Source organism: Thalassophryne amazonica, chromosome 19, assembly GCF_902500255.1.
Source record: "Thalassophryne amazonica chromosome 19, fThaAma1.1, whole genome shotgun sequence".
NCBI lineage: Eukaryota > Metazoa > Chordata > Actinopteri > Batrachoidiformes > Batrachoididae > Thalassophryne > Thalassophryne amazonica.
Window position 1 is genome coordinate 39,811,076 of NC_047121.1, and position 18,805 is coordinate 39,829,880.

Consider the following 18,805-nt stretch of genomic DNA (forward strand, 5'->3'; position numbering starts at 1 on the left):
GCAGAGATCAATCACTAATGATTAAATGCAGAGTGGTGCATACAGAGCAAAAAGAGAAAGAAACACTCAGTGCATCATGGGAACCCCCCAGCAGTCTAAGTCTATAGCAGCATAACTAAGGGATGGTTCAGGGTCACCTGATCCAGCCCTAACTATAAGCTTTAGCAAAAAGGAAAGTTTTAAGCCTAATCTTAAAAGTAGAGAGGGTGTCTGTCTCCCTGATCCAAATTGGGAGCTGGTTCCAGAGAAGAGGAGCCTGAAAGCTGAAGGCTCTGCCTCCCATTCTACTCTTAAAAACCCTAGGAACTACAAGTAAGCCTGCAGTCTGAGAGCGAAGCGCTCTATTGGGGTGATATGGTACTATGAGGTCCCTAAGATAAGATGGGACCTGATTATTCAAAACTTTATAAGTAAGAAGAAGAATTTTGAATTCTATTCTAGAATTAATAGGAAGCCAATGAAGAGAGGACAATATGGGTGAAATATGCTCTCTCCTTCTAGTACCCGTCAGTACTCTAGCTGCAGCATTTTGAATTAACTGAAGGCTTTTCAGGGAACTTTTAGGACAACCTGATAATAATGAATTACAATAGTCCAGCCTAGAGGAAATAAATGCATTAATTAGTTTTTCAGCATCACTCTGAGACAAGACCTTTCTAATTTTAGAGATACTGCACAAATGTAAAAAAGCAGTCCTACATATTTGCTTAATGTGCGCATTGAAGGACATATCCTGATCAAAAATTACTCCAAGATTTCTCACAGTATTACTAGAGGTCAGGGTAATGCCATCCAGAGTAAGGATCTGGTTAGACACCATGTTTCTAAGATTTGTGGGGCCAAGTACAATAACTTCAGTTTTATCTGAATTTAAAAGCAGGAAATTAGAAGTCATCCATGTCTTTATGTCTATAAGACATTCCTGCAGTTTAACTAATTGGTATGTGTCCTCTGGCTTCATGGATAGATAAAGCTGGGTATCATCTGCGTAACAATGAAAATTTAAGCAATGCTTTCTAATAATACTGCCTAAGGGAAGCATGTCTAAAGTGAATAAAACTGGTCCTAGCACAGAACCTTGTGGAACTCCATAATTAACCTTAGTCTGTGAAGAAGACTCCCCATTTACATGAACAAATTGTAATCTATTAGATAAATACATATGATTCAAACCACAGCAGCGCAGTGCCTTTAATACCTATGACATGCTCTAATTTCTGTAATAAAATTTTATGGTATCAATACAGTATCAAAAGCAGCACTGAGGTCTAACAGGACAAGCACAGAGATGAGTCCACTGTCTGAGGCCATAAGAAGATCATTTGTAACCTTCACTAATGCTGTTTCTGTACTATGATGAATTATGAAACCTGACTGAAACTCTTCAAATAGACCATTCCTCTGCAGATGATCAGTTAGCTGTTTTACAACTACCCTTTCAAGAATTTTTGAGAGAAAAGGAAGGTTGGAGATTGGCCTATAATTAGCTAAGATAGCTGGGTCAAGTGATGGCTTTTTAAGTAATGGTTTAATTACTGCCACCTTAAAAGTCTGTGGTACATAGCCAACTAATAAAGATAGATTAATCATATTTAAGATTGAAGCATTAATTAATGGTAGGGCTTCCTTGAGCAACCTGGTAGGAATGGGGTCTAATAGACATGTTGATGGTTTGGAGGAAGTAACTAATGAAAATAACTCAGACAGAACAATCGGAGAGAAAGAGTCTAACCAAATACCAGCATTACTGAAAGCAGCCAAAGATAACGATATGTGTTTGGGATAGTTATGAGTAATGTTTTCTCTAATAGTTAAAATTGTATTAGCAAAGAAAGTCATGAAGTCATTACTAGTTAAAGTTTAAAGGAATCTTCGGCTCAATAGAGCTCTAACTCTTTGTCAGCCTGGTTACAGTGCTGAAAAGAAACCTGGGGTTGTTCTTATTTTCTTCAATTAGTGATGAGTAGTAAGATGTCCTAGCTTTACGGAGGGCTTTTTTATAGAGCAACAGACTCTTTTTCCAGGCTAAGTGAAGATCTTCTAAATTAGTGAGACGCCATTTCCTCTCCAACTTACGGGTTATGTGCTTTAAGCTGCGAGTTTGTGAGTTATACCACGGAGTCAGGCACTTCTGATTTAAGGCTCTCTTTTTCAGAGGAGCTACAGCATCCAAAGTTGTGCTCAATGAGGATGTAAAACTATTGACGAGATAATCTATCTCACTCACAGAGTTTAGGTAGCTACTCTGCACTGTGTTGGTATATGGCATTGGAGAACATAACAAAGAAGGAATCATATCCTTAAACCTAGTTACAGCGCTTTCCGAAACACTTCTACTGTAATGAAACTTATTCCCCACTGCTGGGTAGTCCATTAAAGTAAATGTAAATGTTATTAAGAAATGATCAGACAGAAGGGGGTTTTCAGGGAATACTGTTAAGTCTTCAATTTCCATACCATAAGTCAAAACAAGATCTAAAGTATGATTAAAGTGGTGGGTGGACTCATTTACATTTTGAGCGAAGCCAATTGAGTCTAATAATAGATTAAATGCAGTGTTGAGGCTGTCATTCTCAGCATCTATGTGGATGTTAAAATCGCCCACTATAATTATCTTATCTGAGCTAAGCACTAAGTCAGACAAAAGGTCTGAAAATTCACAGAGAAACTCACAGTAACGACCAGGTGGATGACAGATAACAACAAATAAAACTGGTTTTTGGGACTTCCAATTTGGATGGACAAGACTAAGAGTCAAGCTTTCAAACGAATTAAAGCTCTATCTGGGTTTTTCATTAATTAATAAGCTGGAGTGGAAGATTGCTGCTAATCCTCCCCCTCGGCCTGACAGTTAGTGTGACTCGGGGGTGTTGACTCATTTAAACTAACATATTCATCCTGCTGTAACCAGGTTTCTGTAAGGCAAAATAAATTAATATGTTGATCAATTATTATATCATTTATTAACAGGGACTTAGAAGAGAGAGACCTAATGTTTAACAGACCACATTTAACTGTTTTAGTCTGTGGTGCAGTTGAAGGTGCTATAATATTTTTTCTTTTTGAATTTTTATGCTTAAATAGATTTTTACTGGTTGTTGGTGGTCTGGGAGCAGGCACCGTCTCTAAGGGGATGGGGTATTGGGGGGATGGCAGGGGGAGAGAAGCTGCAGAGAGTTGTGTAAGACTACAACTCTGCTTACTGGTCCCAACCCTGGATAGTCACGGTTTGGAGGGTTTAATAAAATTGGCCAGATTTCTAGAAATGAGAGCTGCTCCATCCAAAGTGGGATGGATGCCGTCTCTCCTAACAAGACCAGGTTTTCCCCAGAAGCTTTGCCAATTATCTATAAAAAAAACTATAAATAACTATAAAAAAAAACTATTACTCTATTAAATTACTCTGTGTGTTGCGTCTCCTCCAAATTACATAAACTTTGTATATCTGTGATGTCAAATTATATAACCCCGATACATCAGGGGAGGTGGCCAAGTGGTTAGCGTGCTTGGCTTCAGTGAGGAAGGTTCCCGGTTCAAACAATTCAACTTCTGCCAATTCAGCATGTGGCGACCCCGAGTGAAAACAAGGGAGCAGGAAGAGACAGAAAATGTGTAGGCTAAGTGATACTTGAGGACCGGCTTGAAAACCAGTAAACTAGACAAAAGCTGGGACCAGTGGTGGAAACCATAATCAGGAATGCTGTAGCACGTATTGATGAACACTGCAGAGATAATGTTTCAACTCTGTTTGTTAGTCTGAGATTGCACTCCTCACACGGATGTGGTTTGTTAATCAGTTAACCTACTTATTTACAAAAGATGTATCCGATAAGGGTGTGGTTGGAGAATTCAACCAACGTCAATGTTATCAAAAAAAGGTACTGGTCAACTGCATTTATCTCAAAGATTTCTCTCATTAAAGGTTGGTAAAATCTGCCAAAGTGATTTAAGTTCCCAATAAGCTTTAGCTTTGAAGGGAATATGGGTAGAGTTTAGAGCTATCTTCAAGAGCTTTGACTAGTTAACCAGGCACAAACACACCTAGAAACTATTTGATATCAGTGAGGAGAGGCTCTTCAATTATTTTAGAGATACATGGGGCTGTAATCTTTCACTACAGGGTGTAGTCTTTACAAAAAACAAAGCAATAAAATTGTTGCTGGTTTCCAGAAAAAAAAAACATAAAAATAAGTATCTTCAAAGATTATTCTTCTTTCAGCTACTCCCATATTTCATCAGTAGTGAATAAACAGACTCAAGCAGACAGAACACAGGCAAGAGATGGATGAAAAACGCAGAGAGAAACAAACAGCAGTGACCACGTACCGTTTTGACCAGCGGTAACAGGCCTTGCTGTGTCCACAGCAGTTCATTCCCGGGATACGATGCCCTCCTGACCGCTTGTGGATCATTCCCTCCCTGAAAGAGGCAACAAAAAGCCCTAACTGACTAAATTTAAAATGTATCAGTAATAAAAGAAAGCTCCTCAGAAGAAGTGGAATGAGGTCATCCTGTTGATCTTAGTAGCACTGTGAAACTTTAATGTGCATTTAAGTGTACTGAAAACAGGTACAAGCAGAGCAATTTCCACGCACGGAGAAAAAAAACCAAAGATACGAAAACAAGAGAAAATGCTTACAGTCCTTTTGGCCCCAAATCATGGATAAAAGACAGCTGGCTGACGTCAATGAACTCCATCTGAGGACAGACAGAAAGACACTTCAGACACTTAAAATGTAAGACCAAAAAAAAAAAGACACCCAGCGTATCGAATGTAACACACCCTTTATGCAAACTGTATACAACTTTTACTTCCAAACAGATCATCGAGCTGATGGTAAGGTTTAGGGTTGCCACAATTAGTTGAATATTCATGAATACACTACAATACTATCACAATCATCTGAGACTAATTTAATAATCAACATCATCATTTATTTTTTTTTTAAGCTTTGTTTTTCTCTCAAAACTGCCGCTGTATCTTCCACTGCCTTCCACAACAGTACAGCGGCGATGCAGGAGCATCTGAGAAGGAAGCACATTGTGGCTGATTCTGATGAAGAGGGACAGTCATCTCGGTAAGTTAATTGGCTAGTTAGCCGTTAACATTGATGTCTATAGTGAGTTACTTACTTAGCTGTAAATGTTAACATTAACGATGATTTCATTAGCCTTAGCACACATATGTGTTTGCTGTAATGTTATAACAGCGATGTCATGTTTAAATAGGAAATGTGATAACACTAATGTTTTGTAATGCTACGTTACAGTATTTAAAAAAATGTTCCTGTTCAATGGACACCTTTTTTAATGAACTAAAAGTTGAATGAACTATTATCTTAATTGGGCACCGTAGTCTTGTTTGAGGGCGGGCGTTAAAGGGGTAAAATGTGACACATGATGCAATTTCTCTACTTCCGGGGAAAAAAACCACATCATTTTCTCTGAGTATTTGAACAAATTACATGCAAACAAAGTGAAAATGCAAAGAAAAAGTGATGATGTGGTGGGAAAGTGAACATGTGTTGTAGTTTGTTTATGACTTGGAGCACAAACATGTCCAGGCGGTTTTGCAGGCGAGAAAACGTAGCTACTCTGTTAGCTATGTAGGTTAACACTTGCCAACACAACGTCTCCCATTTGCCTCATCTTCCCTTCTCCACTGGGAACCGAGGAAAAAAAAAAAAAAAAAAAACACTTTTCGCGACTGCTTTGGCGATTACAGCTGAAAACAAAACAGTACACCATTTTTCCATGTGAAGTTATGCTGTATATGTTGCACAACGGGATCAGCTGTCCCCATAAATGGTCAAATCTCACAATACCACGCAGGGTTCAAATGAGACTGTGGTGCCCTATTGTCTTTATTTTCAGTTAGCACAACCCTTAAACACTTCAACCTTGAAGCTAATGATGGTTATATAAGAGAAGCTGTATGCTGGTGCGAAAAGCCGCAATTTAGGTATGATCCAATTTGTCGACTAATTGCAAAAATAATAAGTGACTAGTCGATTATCAAAATAATAGTTTGTGGCAGCCCTAGTAGGGATGGATATTATCATTTATACTGAGGAAGCTTTAATTTTTTATATATCTGGTTGATTTTCAGGTATTTAATTCACTTTATTATGTTAAAATAGTTCAAGGAAAACATCTGCTGTATTGATTATGCAGATCATGTCCAGTCCTCAAATAACACATCCCCAACTTTTTTAACTGCAATTTACAGACAAGTTTATTTTATATACTGAACATACTAAAAGGTTTTTTTGTTTTTTTTTGTCAGGTATCTATGAAATACCTTGCACTTTTCTCGTGAGACAAACCTATGACCACAGGGAAAAAAACACTCAAATACCATCACTATGTCAACATAAAGCAGAGTCAGTGTCATGGGTAAACACAGATTAATGACCTGTGGAAACACTCATGTCTTAACTTCCCTTTAGGGTAGACCTCATGATAATCCACACAAAAAAACCCTGTTCATCTTATTTACACCTACATTGCAAATTGCAATCTACATATGATTAGTGTGAGGGCAAATTTCTAGAATGACAGTCTGTTTTCTATTAGGTTACAGGGGTTCTAAACTTTCAGATTCTGCAGTAGTCTGCCATCTGGCGTGGTTACTCACAGTATGGTGGTATTTCCGGTACATGACCATCTTCAACAGCTTGTTCAAATAGTCTTCCAATTGTCTCTGTACAAACACATACGCAAGTGTGACTATGGTTAAATGCAGAGCCCACGCATAGCAATGCGTGCACATATTCTGTGTCGGAGAGTGTTTTTGTTCTGGCAAGGAGTTAAGTGTCATTGTAACAACTGAGTGCCAGCAGAGCTCCTTGGTGACTATATGTTAAATTTAAAAACAAGGAAAAAATCCAAAGATTTTACTGCCATAATATACCTTCCTGCTAGAAACCTGCTCATCTCGCACCAGCTCTTCTCCTCCGCCCCTGGGTAAGGAGGGCATCTCCGTCACTTCACTCTTCCTCACAGTTCTCCTCCTCACTGTGTGGCTACAAAGAAGAACTTAAGATTTTAAACTTGTAAACACAAAAGGAGATGACATTTTGAGGGAACCTATCAAGACACAGTGTTTAGCCACCTTGACACTCGCACGAATTTGATCCCCGAGTAAACTCATCCTAAACTGTGCATAAACTGCAAAGCTGTGTGCCAGTGCACAAAGGAAAATTTAGAAATGTTCAAAATTTCTGGTGCACATAAATTTCATACCACTTGCGTAAACTAGTCATGATCGTTGTGCAACCTATTCGCAAACATTGCATGTCACTGCATGTCATTGTGCGCAGGCACAGTTTACGAGTTAACTCATTGGTATGCAAGATTACGTGCCAGTGCAGGGATCAAATTTGTGCAAGTGTCAAGGTGGCTTTTGTTTTGTTTTTTTTTTACTTATTACATGTGTTGTTGCTAATGTTGAAGCTATAATCACCATCACCGCTTGAACATAAAAAAAAAATATCCCAATTAACTTCTACTATCAATCAACGCTTAATTTTTACGCCCACCAAGAATGTAATAAAATCATCAGCGTTTATTTGTCTGTCTGTCAAAACTACTGCAATGATTTTGACAAAAGTTTAGATAGATTCAGAGGTTCAGATAGATATTATGCCATGGAAGACTCCATTAAATTTTGGGTGATCCAGATTCAGATTTTGGATCAAGATTTCACTTTATATAGGCTTTGAAGGATCACGTCAAAAAACAAAAACAAAAAAAACACTACTTCACAGATTCTCACCAAATATGCACCACAGATAGATATTAGGCCATAGAAGACTCCACTGAATTTTGGAGGTGATCCAGATCCACATTCTGGCTCAGGATTTCACCTTATAGGCTTTTAAGGATTACGTCAAAACTATTTCACAGATTCTCACCTAATTTGCTCTGGAGATATATACGAGGTCTGTCAATAAAGCAACGGTCCTTTTAATTTTTTTCAAAAACTATATGGATTTCATTCATATGTTTTTACATCAGACATGCTTGAACCCTCGTGCGCATGCGTGAGTTTTTCCACGCCTGTCGGTGACGTCATTCGCCTGTGAGCACTCCTTGTGGGAGGAGTCGTCCAGCCCCTCGTCGGAATTCCTTTGTCTGAGAAGTTGCTGAGAGACTGGCGCGTTGTTTGATCAAAATGTTTTCTAAACCTGTGAGACACATCGAAGTGGACACGGTTCGAAAAATTAAGCTGGTTTTCAGTGAAAATTTTAACGGCTGATGAGAGATTTTGAGGTGATTCTGTCGCTTTAAGGACTTCCCACGGAGCAAGACGTCGCTCAGCGCTCTCAGCCGCCGTCGTCAGCCTGTTCAAGCTGAAAACCTCCACATTTCAGGCTCTATTGATCCAGGACGTCGTGAGAGAACAGAGAAGTTTCAGAAGAAGTCGGTTTCAGCATTTTATCCGGATATTCCACTGTTAAAGGAGATTTTTTTAATGAAAGACGTGCGGACGGGTCCGCGCGTCGGCTCGCAGCCGCCGCGACGCTCCGCCACAGGAAAAACACCTCTGTTGAAAGCCTTAAGGACAAGTTGGAACATGTCCTGCTGTTAAATAATTTCTCATATACTCACTCCACTGAAAGCCATCAAAAGCCGCCTGGATTTTACAAATGGTTATCAACACGGAGGTGTTTTTCCTGTGCCGCCGCACCGCGGCGGCTGTGTCCCGACGCGCGGACCCGTCCGCACGTCTTTCATTAAAAAAATCTCCTTTAACAGTGGAATATCTGGATAAAATGCTGAAACCGACTTCTTCTGAAACTTCTCTGTTCTCTCACGACGTCCTGGATCAATAGAGCCTGAAATGTGGAGGTTTTCAGCTTGAACAGGCTGACGACGGCGCCTGGGAGCGCTGAGCGACGTCTCGCACCGTGGGAAGTCCTTAAAGCGACAGAATCACCTCAAAATCTCTCATCAGCCGTTAAAATTTTCACTGAAAACCAGCTTAATTTTTCGAACCGTGTCCACTTCGATGTGTCTCACAGGTTTAGAAAAAATTTTGATCAAACAACGCGCCAGTCTCTCAGCAACTTCTCAGACAAAGGAATTCCGATGAGGGGCTGGACGACTCCTCCCACAAGGAGTGCTCACAGGCGAATGACGTCACCGACAGGCGTGGAAAAACTCACGCATCCGCACGAGGGTTCAAGCATGTCTGACGTAAAAACATATGAATGAAATCCATATAGTTTTTGGAAAAAAATAAAAAGGACCGTTACTTTATTGACAGACCTCGTATTAGGCCATGGAAAACTCATGGTTTACCATTTTGTTAATTAAATATCACACTGCAAAATCTCGATCAGGCGGACCATTCTGGATCACTATGCAATTATTGTATTGTGTTGTGGAATCCAGATCCAGGTGAAGTCCAGGTCATGATGTTTTGTAAAGAAGAATGGTCCCAAATACTTTCAACGAGAATCAGGACTCTCACTGGAAGCTATAGGAAGCATTTAGAGGCTGTTATTTCTGCAAAAGGAGGATCTACTAAATATTGATATATTTTTTCTGTTGGGGTGCCCAAATTTATGCACCTGCCTAATTTTGTTTAAAGAATTATTGCACACTTTCTGTAAATCCTACAAACTTCATTTCACTTCTCAAATATCACTGTGTTTGTCTGCTATATGATATATTTAACTGAAATTGCTGATCCAAACCACCAATGATTTATGAAGGAAAATCATGGAAATCATCAGGGGTGCCCAAGCTTATACATACAGTTGTATAAATGGCCTACAATATGAACCCATTAAATGATCAGTGTCCTAGCCACTTCAGCAGTTTTTTTTAATGTGCACAATAATGTGAGCACAGTTTTTTATCATGTATGTTGTGAAAGTTAACCTCCGTGACGGCAGTGGAATCCTCATGAAGGCTTTGTACGTCTTCAGCTCTCTGTGCAGCTCCATGAAGTGCTTCTCTTTCCTCTTTATTAACCAGGTAAACTCACCATGATTCAGCTCAATTTTAAACACAGCTGGCAGAGACTACAAACAAACACACACACACACACACACACACACACACACACACACACACACACACACACACACACACACACACACACACACACACACACACAAAACAAGGACTGAGCAATCCATGGTGAAAGTATTTCTATAAATATAAATGTTTCAAACACAGCTGACATCTGAATAATTTCAGTTGCTTTCAAGATGGTTAAGAAAGAAAAATGTTCAGCTAGCCACAGTTGATCATTTTGCCATTTGTAATGACACAACTATTCAACACCACACACATCAAACTCACGAATTGCAAGTCAGAATTTCAACAATTCCACAGGTTATTACTGTGCTTGTTTTACCAGGCAAGAGCCTCATGAGAGTCATTCTAAAGAGGATCCAGTGCCAGCTGTTTATTGCTTAGCAACCAGGGCAGTCTGGTTATGAAATCAACCATCAACCACAAACTGCTTCTTCTCGTGTTCTATAAATATAAATGTGAATTTTGACAGCTTTTCTGCAGCCTATGTTGCATTTCACAAAAGCCTTTCTCTCGATTAATGAGGCTGCTTTGTGGGACATCCTATGAATTTGAGAAATCCTTGATGGCTGGCTGATCCACTGGTAGTGTGAGTGCAGGACAGAGTGGAAGCAGGGTCTTTGATTTCTTCCTATTCTGGAGTGGTTCAAGGATGTGTTCTGGCCCCTGACTCTGGCCAATCCTTGCATGAACTGGAAGCTGGATAAGACTGATGACTTCACTTATTTGGTCACTGCAGACAACGCTGTAATCTTTGTGGAATCAGTGGATGTACTGATTAGAGTTCTTGAGAAGGTGGGTGCAGAGCCAGAATGTTTACCTCTTGGAGTCAGCCATCAGTAGTGTGTCTATAAGTGGGAGATTGTCAAATGCAAGAGATTAAATTACCTCAGCACTAACAATCAAGTCTTTGGAAGCCTAAATCTACAAGGCAAACAAATGTCTGGGATGAGCCTGTGAAATCACAATATCCCTAATTATAGGGAAGAATAAATGGCCAAGTCTTCAGACTCCTGATACCTCTGGGGTTACAGTTATAAGTCTTTGATGCTACTCAGTGACCTAAGACAATGACTGAAGGTGTTCTGTACTCACATACTTGGATACCCCTGGAATGACTGTGTTAAAACAGGGATTACATCGTAAGACCTAGATGAGGACTACTGCCTGCATGATGAGGAGTGTCAGCCAGGTTAGACACCACAGCCATGAAAATTCAGTAAGGTATATCATGCATTTTGTCCAAGGGTGCTCCAAGGGGAGCCTCATTACTAAAGACATCCACAACTGGATGAGGCCAAAGGAATTTCCTGGCTGCAACAAACAGATCATTATTATTGGGATAAAATAATGAGCTGCAGGTAAGTCTAGGTGGTTTTCAGTCGGGACGCAAAGCGCTTCTGTGAGGAGGTGGTTTTCAATTTCAATTCAATTTATCTCATTTATACAGCCCCAAATCACAACAAAGCTGCCTCAAGGTGCTACACACGAGTAAGGTCCAACCGTACCAGCCCCTAGAGCAGGGGTGGCCAAGTTCGGTCCTCGAGAGCCACATTCCTGACACTCTTAGTTGTCTCCCTGCTCCAACACACCTGAATCCAATGAAAGGCTCGTTAGCAGACTTTTAATGAGCCTTTCATTGGATTCAGGTGTGTTGGAGCAGGGAGACAACTGAGAGTGTCAGGAATGTGGCTCTCGAGGACCGAACTTGGCCACCCCTGCCCTAGAGCAAGCACACAGGTGACAGTGGTAAGGAAAAACTCCCGCTGATGATGCTGAGGAAGAAACCTCAAGCAGACCAGATTCAGAGGAGTGACCCACTGCTTAGGCCATTCTAACAGTTACAAGGGTTTTTTTGGATGTAGCAATAGCAGATGCTACCCAACCTGACCTGACCTTTCATGAGGTGACGGACTGAATGGGTTCTTATAGCATTTTGGGCTTTTTTTGGTTGAATTTCCTATCAAGAGCAACATATTACCAGCAGAATATGTTTGAATTGATCAGTGGTGGAGTACAAGTGCAAACCAATTCAAGAATCAAATGACTGAATCTTTTGAGCATACTACTATAGGTGCGCATGAACAAAAGTGAGATTCATATATAAAGGATGTGTAACAGTCCTACAGTATATTACACCACACACAGTACCTTGTTGACACTCCTGTGGTGAGACAGGTTGAAGCGGTCCTGTGCAGTGGTGAATCTCTCCACCTCCACGATCCTGGCAGTGATGGCCATAGTGGGGAGGTAGACCTTAGCGCTGGCCTCCTTAAAACCCACAGTGGCATAAACAGCAGAAAACGGGATCCGACAGTCCCCTGGGAGACAGTGAGATGAGGGTGGTTAGCATGCTTTTCTGTTCGTGCGTGTAGGAGTTTGACTCAGGATGGCGAGGACTGAGTAGGTTGCGTGGCGGAAAAGTGGGCCTGTGAGCACACGTTACTCGTTTGCAGTGTTAGGTCAAACATTTCTGTTTATTCACTGGTAGAGTTTGTGAGATCAAAATTATGTAAAGGGAAAATTCCTCCCTCGTGTTTGTGCACTATTATAAATTGTAAACGTGGATGCTTGCTGCAATCCATCAGTCAAGACTCTGCATTTGTATTTTTCGTCACATTTTCAGATAGTTATTATACAGTGTGTCCCAAATTTCCTTTACCCTACCTGGTCCACACTCCTACATTATCACTGGTACCCTGGAGCAACCCTCACAGCTCAGCGGTGAAAATGCTATTTTAGCCTTGTACGAGGGCTGTCCATAAAGTATAGGTCCTTTTTATTTTTTCAAAAACTATACGGATTTCATTCATATGTTTTTACGTCAGACATGCTTGAACCCTCGTGCGCATGCGTGAGTTTTTCCACGCCTGTCGGTGACGTCATTTGCCTGTGAGCACTCCTTGTGGGAGGAGTCGTCCAGCCCCTCGTCGGAATTCCTTTGTCTGAGAAGTTGCTGAGAGACTGGCGCTTTGTTTGATCAAAATTTTTTCTAAACCTGTGAGACACATCGAAGTGGACACGGTTCGAAAAATTAAGCTGGTTTTTGGTGAAAGTTTTAACGGCTGATGAGAGATTTTGAGGTGATACTGTCGCTTTAAGGACTTCCCACGGAGCGAGACGTCGTGCAGCGCTCCCAGGTGCCGTCGTCAGCTTGTTTCAAGCTGAAAACCTCCACATTTCAGGCTCTATTGATCCAGGACGTCGTGAGAGAACAGAGAAGTTTCAGAAGAAGTCGGTTTCAGCATTTTATCTGGATATTCCACTGTTAAAGGAGATTTTTTTAATGAAAGACGTGCGGACGGGTCCGCGCATCGGGACGCAGCCGGCGCGGTGCGGCGGCACAGGAAAAACACCTCCGTGTTGATAACCATTTGTAAAATCCAGGCGGCTTTTGATGGCTTTCAGTGGAGTGAGTATATGAGAAATTGTTTAACAGCTGGACATGTTCCAACTTGTCCTTAAGGCTTCCAACGGAGGTGTTTTTCCTGTGGCGGAGCATCGCGGCGGCTGCGAGCCAACGCTGCAATCCGCCCGCACGTCTTTCATTAAAAAAATCTCCTTTAACAGTGGAATATCCGGATAAAATGCTGAAACCGACTTCTTCTGAAACTTCTCTGTTCTCTCATGACGTCCTGGATCAATAGAGCCTGAAATGTGGAGGTTTTCAGCTTGAAACAGGCTGACGACGGCGCCTGGGACCGCTGCACGACGTCTCGCTCCGTGGGAAGTCCTTAAAGCGACAGTATCACCTCAAAATCTCTCATCAGCCGTTAAAATTTTCACCGAAAACCAGCTTAATTTTTCGAACCGTGTCCACTTCGATGTGTCTCACAGGTTTAGAAAAAATTTTGATCAAACAAAGCGCCAGTCTCTCAGCAACTTCTCAGACAAAGGAATTCCGACGAGGGGCTGGACGACTCCTCCCACAAGGAGTGCTCACAGGCGAATGACGTCACCGACAGGCGTGGAAAAACTCACGCATGCGCACGAGGGTTCAAGCATGTCTGACGTAAAAACATATGAATGAAATCCATATAGTTTTTGAAAAAAATAAAAAGGACCTATACTTTATGGACAGCCCTCGTATGACCAAATAAATCCTTCTTTTGAAAATTATAAGGCACATGTAGTATGTCAGCTGTGCTGCTTACTGAAAATCTCTCATTCAGTCATGGTGTACTGTATTCTGTGCTATGGAGACAAGTACAGCAGAAACTGGGCTTGCTATCTATTGTAGGATGGATTGTGCAGCAATCAGGTGCATAACCAGGCAAAATAAATAAATAATCAATAAATAAAGCCACAAATTTAACAAGCGTGATTAAAGGGGAAATACTGTTCCAAATGATTTTGTTAATCTACCTTTCACAGTTAAATATGTGAGGAATTTCATGATTAAAAATATCCAAGGGCAGACTGACTGAGATTTCTGTGACATCTGCAATATAACATGTCTGAACTTGTATTTGCTCAGAGATGTATCGACTGAGTCAGTCTGCATTCTGCGACACATCCACAAGCATCTAAACAAGCCCTTTCTCAGGGACTTGAAAATGGGTCTTTTGGGGGATGTACAACCTTTTTTTGTTTTGGTTTTTTGGGGGGTTAGGAGTTATCTTTCAACATTTTTTTAAGACACCTGAAGAGAAGTTTCATAGTGTTAAGCAGAGGTGGAAAACCAGTGAGTGAAAGTCTGACCACATATTGGTTTCATCCCCCCACTAAACCAGCTGATTCTATATAGTTCATCACTTCAGGCAGGTAGTTGTGCTAATCAGTGAAAGCGACCATTTTAGGTGCAAAGGGAGAAGTAATACATGGTAGGACTTTCACTGACTGAAGCCGGGGTTCTTTACCCCTGGTATTGTTTCAGAAGTATTTTCCTCTAGCAAAACAGTGGACACTGAATCTGATTCAGTGTATTTCTGTAATCTCACAAACTCAACTGTGAGTTGTTTAGTTGTAATTGGTATGTAATTTGTTTGTCAAGTATTTTCCAGATTTATTGCATTCACAATTATCACGCCTGCAGTATGTGTGGGTTTGGAGCGTTGTTGGCAACATTCTACTCTTTTGTTTTCTTGCTCGATTGCTTGTTTATTGTCATGGGTGCTGACTTATTTCTTGGAGGATTCAGTGAGACAAGATGTATGCATGTAATAAAATACAAACACACCTAAGTAGTTCCCTTCATAGTCCATCTCCTCTCCCTCCTCTATGTCCAGTTCTCTGGTATCCAAGCTCTCCACAAGTTCGGCCATCTTGATACCGTCTGTAACCACAGTGGCGTCCGAAACTTCAGAGTTCACCAGAGTGAGAACGCTGGTTGTGGGCTGACTCTTACCCAACATGCTTAGCACTTATCCCCACGAGCAGGGCACTCCTAGAAGGAAGACAGAAAGAAAGAAAAAAGAGCTTTCAGACAAGTGTTGTAAAACAAATAACAGGCTACGTTTGAGAGTACATCTGTGCTGACAGTTTGTCTGTTTTTACTGGAGGCAATCGTTGGATTTTCCAAAGTACCTGGAAATTGGTCCATTTTGGTGGTATCCAATGAGAAATCTGACTTATACAAATTGAGATACAATGATTTAAATGTACTATTAATTTTATCAGGCTCCGTGTCAATAATCACTGAGTCATTTTTAATTTGCAGCAAACACTCCAGCACCCCATGTTGACTGGAACCTAGGTTTCATACTGCACTGAAAATTTGTTAAACAGAGTACAATATGATACTAATTGTAATTAATAAGAATAACAGCATACCAAAAGGGTGCAGACTACATAAAATATATAAATAGCACTTTTTAGGTTAGTGCAAAAGACACCATGTGTGCAAAGTAAAAATAAAAACTATAAACTGTAACCTAGTTTGAGTAAACAGTCAAATACAAATTAACTATATTAAGGTTCAACAATGATGTACAACGTAATTTTCACTACAAAACAGAATTTTGTGGAACATTTATGTGTTTACAGAGTGTTTATCTTCTTCACATACACCATGGCATCCTCCAATGACCTGAAGTCTTTTTGCACACCTTGAATGATCCTGAGCTGAGCTGGATAAAGAAGACCGCACTGAACCCCCTTCATAATGCTCATCTCCTTTCTGACCTGACTGAATGCAGCCCAGTAATTACTATTATTAATCTCCTAGCAGCAATGTGTGGACTGCTTTGTGAAATGTCCTCATTGCTGTCCATGGTGCTGAAACACAGCCCAAAAAAACCCAACAAACCCTCCCTCAACTCCTCATACAACTCTAGGTTCATTTCAAAGCATGCACCCACATATTTGAGTATGTGTTTAAACAGAGATGGGCAGGTTTGGTGGGAGAGCTGTTTTTCTGACTGTAGTGTATTATTGAATCTGCATTCTGACAGGAAAACTTGCAGAACCAAGGAAGAAACATAGGTGCAGTACTGACAAGGACAGGCCGCACGCATTGACAATATAGTACACACATACAGGGTCCTTATCAGGATTTTTTCTCAATGTAATGGGATGGAAAAATCACGTTACGAAGCCAGGGGTTCAGGGACTGCCTAGGCTTTGACCCCGCTGAAGCTTTTGCTTTATGGGCTTATAAAGGGCCTTTTTCTGTGTTGTTGTTTTTTTTTTTTTTTTTTACTTCATAATGTAGAGTAATCACAAATTAATATTAAAGTTAAAAAAACATCTATAAGGATTTTCTATAATAAACTGCAGTGTATAAATTAGCTCCCGTGCAGTGACACACGTTTCTACGCTGTTCCATGTTTTGGTCTGATGCCTCTTTCTTTTGGCTTTAAAGTCAGGCTGTAACAAAGATTAAAAAAAAAAAAGCTATGGCTTTACTTAAAAACATTTGGCCCTCAAAATGCAGGCAACAGTGTTTCAGAGGGATATAAATGTAAAATGTTACGTTGGTCCCGGCCTCCCCTATAATACTCGCTCCTAGAGAGCTGCTGTGCTCAGACTGGAGCGCTGAGACACCAGGATAAGTTCTCTCCAATGGAACGGAGGACGTCTCATTTTGGGGAAAACAGCTTTTTTTTCAGATGAGGTTGTAGTTTGTTTTACAATGTTTGGAAAGAGGTGTCATTTGATTTAAAACGGTGAAGTTATTGATTGCGGAATGATCCATAATTCCACCTCAGCAGAGAGCCACGGCAAATCCCGCAACACACACACGGAGTGGAGGATATTATCATTAGTATTAATATTTTCATGATGAGGGACAGGAACTTTAGTTTAGGAACCAGAGAAGTGGGAGATATCCAGTCCCCGGCAGAGAACCACGTCGTTAGCTGCACCACAAAAAAGGCACGTTAATGACAAATGAATAAAAACTGTCCGTGTGAAGCGGGGGACGAATCTCGCAGAAAAAGTGTCCTGTTCAGAGACTTTAATCAGCAGAAAAGGCTTTGATACAGTTGATAAATTGTGAATGCGCTGCTTCTACAGCAGAACCAACGGCTCCACAATCAACATAGAGAAATAATTATTTTCCCATTACACACTCTCAAAAACAATGTAACGGCACCACGGCAGCGTAATTTTTTATTATAACAGCGTAACGGACCATTACGCTGTTACACTAGGGTCAATACACTAGGGTCAAGATTAGGTTTCTTAAGTAATGGTTTAATCACTGCAGATTTGAAACATTTAGGAACAGATCCAGAAGTTAAAGAAAGATTAATCATTTCCAGCACAGTCGGCTCAAGAGTGAGCCACAGGTCCTTAAACAGTTTTGTTGGTATAGGGTCAAATAAACAGGTTGTGCTTTTTGTTGACATTACAAGTTTTGTCAGCATGCCTAGTGAAATACTATCAAATTCTGTAAATCTAGGTAATACCTCAGTAGTGGCGCCCACCTCAATAGCAGGGTGTAGTGGCTGGGTTAAGGCATGAATGAATTTGAATAAGGAAAGTTGTTTTGTTTTTTTTTCTCACCAAAATGGATGCTGCACTCACTGCAGTTTATTGTCTGGAATAGTCCCATATTGCATTTCAGAGCTTCTAGAATTCAAACATTTTTATGCAGGTGGTATTGGGGGGTAATTTTGGGTTTCAGCTTTTTTTGTTTTTCACCACTTTCATCCCTGAATATGTCAATCGTGAGTCACTTTTGTGCGGATTAAAGTTACTAACTGGGACTCCTGTCTTGTTGCGAGAAAGAAACGAGAATCGTCCTCCGTTCTGTTCACACAGTTCCAAACGCTGCGCGGCTCTCTGCCAAGTCAAGTTAGAACGATAGAGTCCAGTCGGAATTAATAACTTCAAAGTGAAACACTGTTTTATTTTTATTTATGTCCAGAGATCAAGGAAACAGTGACCAATGTCATATTTATTTACTTTAAGACTCAATGAAATGCATAGAAAACCTGTAAAGCCTACTTTTAGTACAAAATTCACAAGAGGTATTGATAAGGGAATCGATAAGGAATCGGATCGATAAGCAGAATCGATAATGGCACTGATATCGGTAAAATCTTATCAATACCCATCCCTACTCATCTGTCATTCCCTTTAAGAAACAGATACACCAATAACTGAAGCATTGCAATATTGATGACAAACTCAGAAGTGAGAGGTTTTCTGGCAAGGTCAAAGAGCAAGATCGAGAGCAACAGTCATCCACCAGAGCTACCTGAGGTAAGACACCTGAATGTTTTCTGCAACACCTCCTCCTGCTCTACATCCTCCTTCACCTACCAGTTTGGAACACATCCCTCCAAACACAGACAGCATTGACAACTGT

The 18,805-nt window shown here is 40.6% G+C and overlaps 1 protein-coding gene across 1 annotated transcript in view; it reads right to left on the reverse strand.

Moving 5' to 3' along the window:
- The window catches only part of pld1a (phospholipase D1a), a 107,973-nt gene that overhangs the window by 41,222 nt on the left and 47,946 nt on the right, over positions 1-18,805 (reverse strand). Inside the window, exons 2-8 of the mRNA XM_034195317.1 lie at positions 15,230-15,436; positions 12,202-12,371; positions 9,892-10,034; positions 6,914-7,025; positions 6,638-6,703; positions 4,640-4,698; positions 4,327-4,419 (exon numbers count right to left, since the gene is read on the reverse strand). Of these exons, the coding sequence (XP_034051208.1) occupies positions 4,327-4,419; positions 4,640-4,698; positions 6,638-6,703; positions 6,914-7,025; positions 9,892-10,034; positions 12,202-12,371; positions 15,230-15,404 (818 nt within the window). The 5' untranslated portion in view covers positions 15,405-15,436. The remainder of the gene's footprint in view (positions 1-4,326; positions 4,420-4,639; positions 4,699-6,637; positions 6,704-6,913; positions 7,026-9,891; positions 10,035-12,201; positions 12,372-15,229; positions 15,437-18,805) is intronic.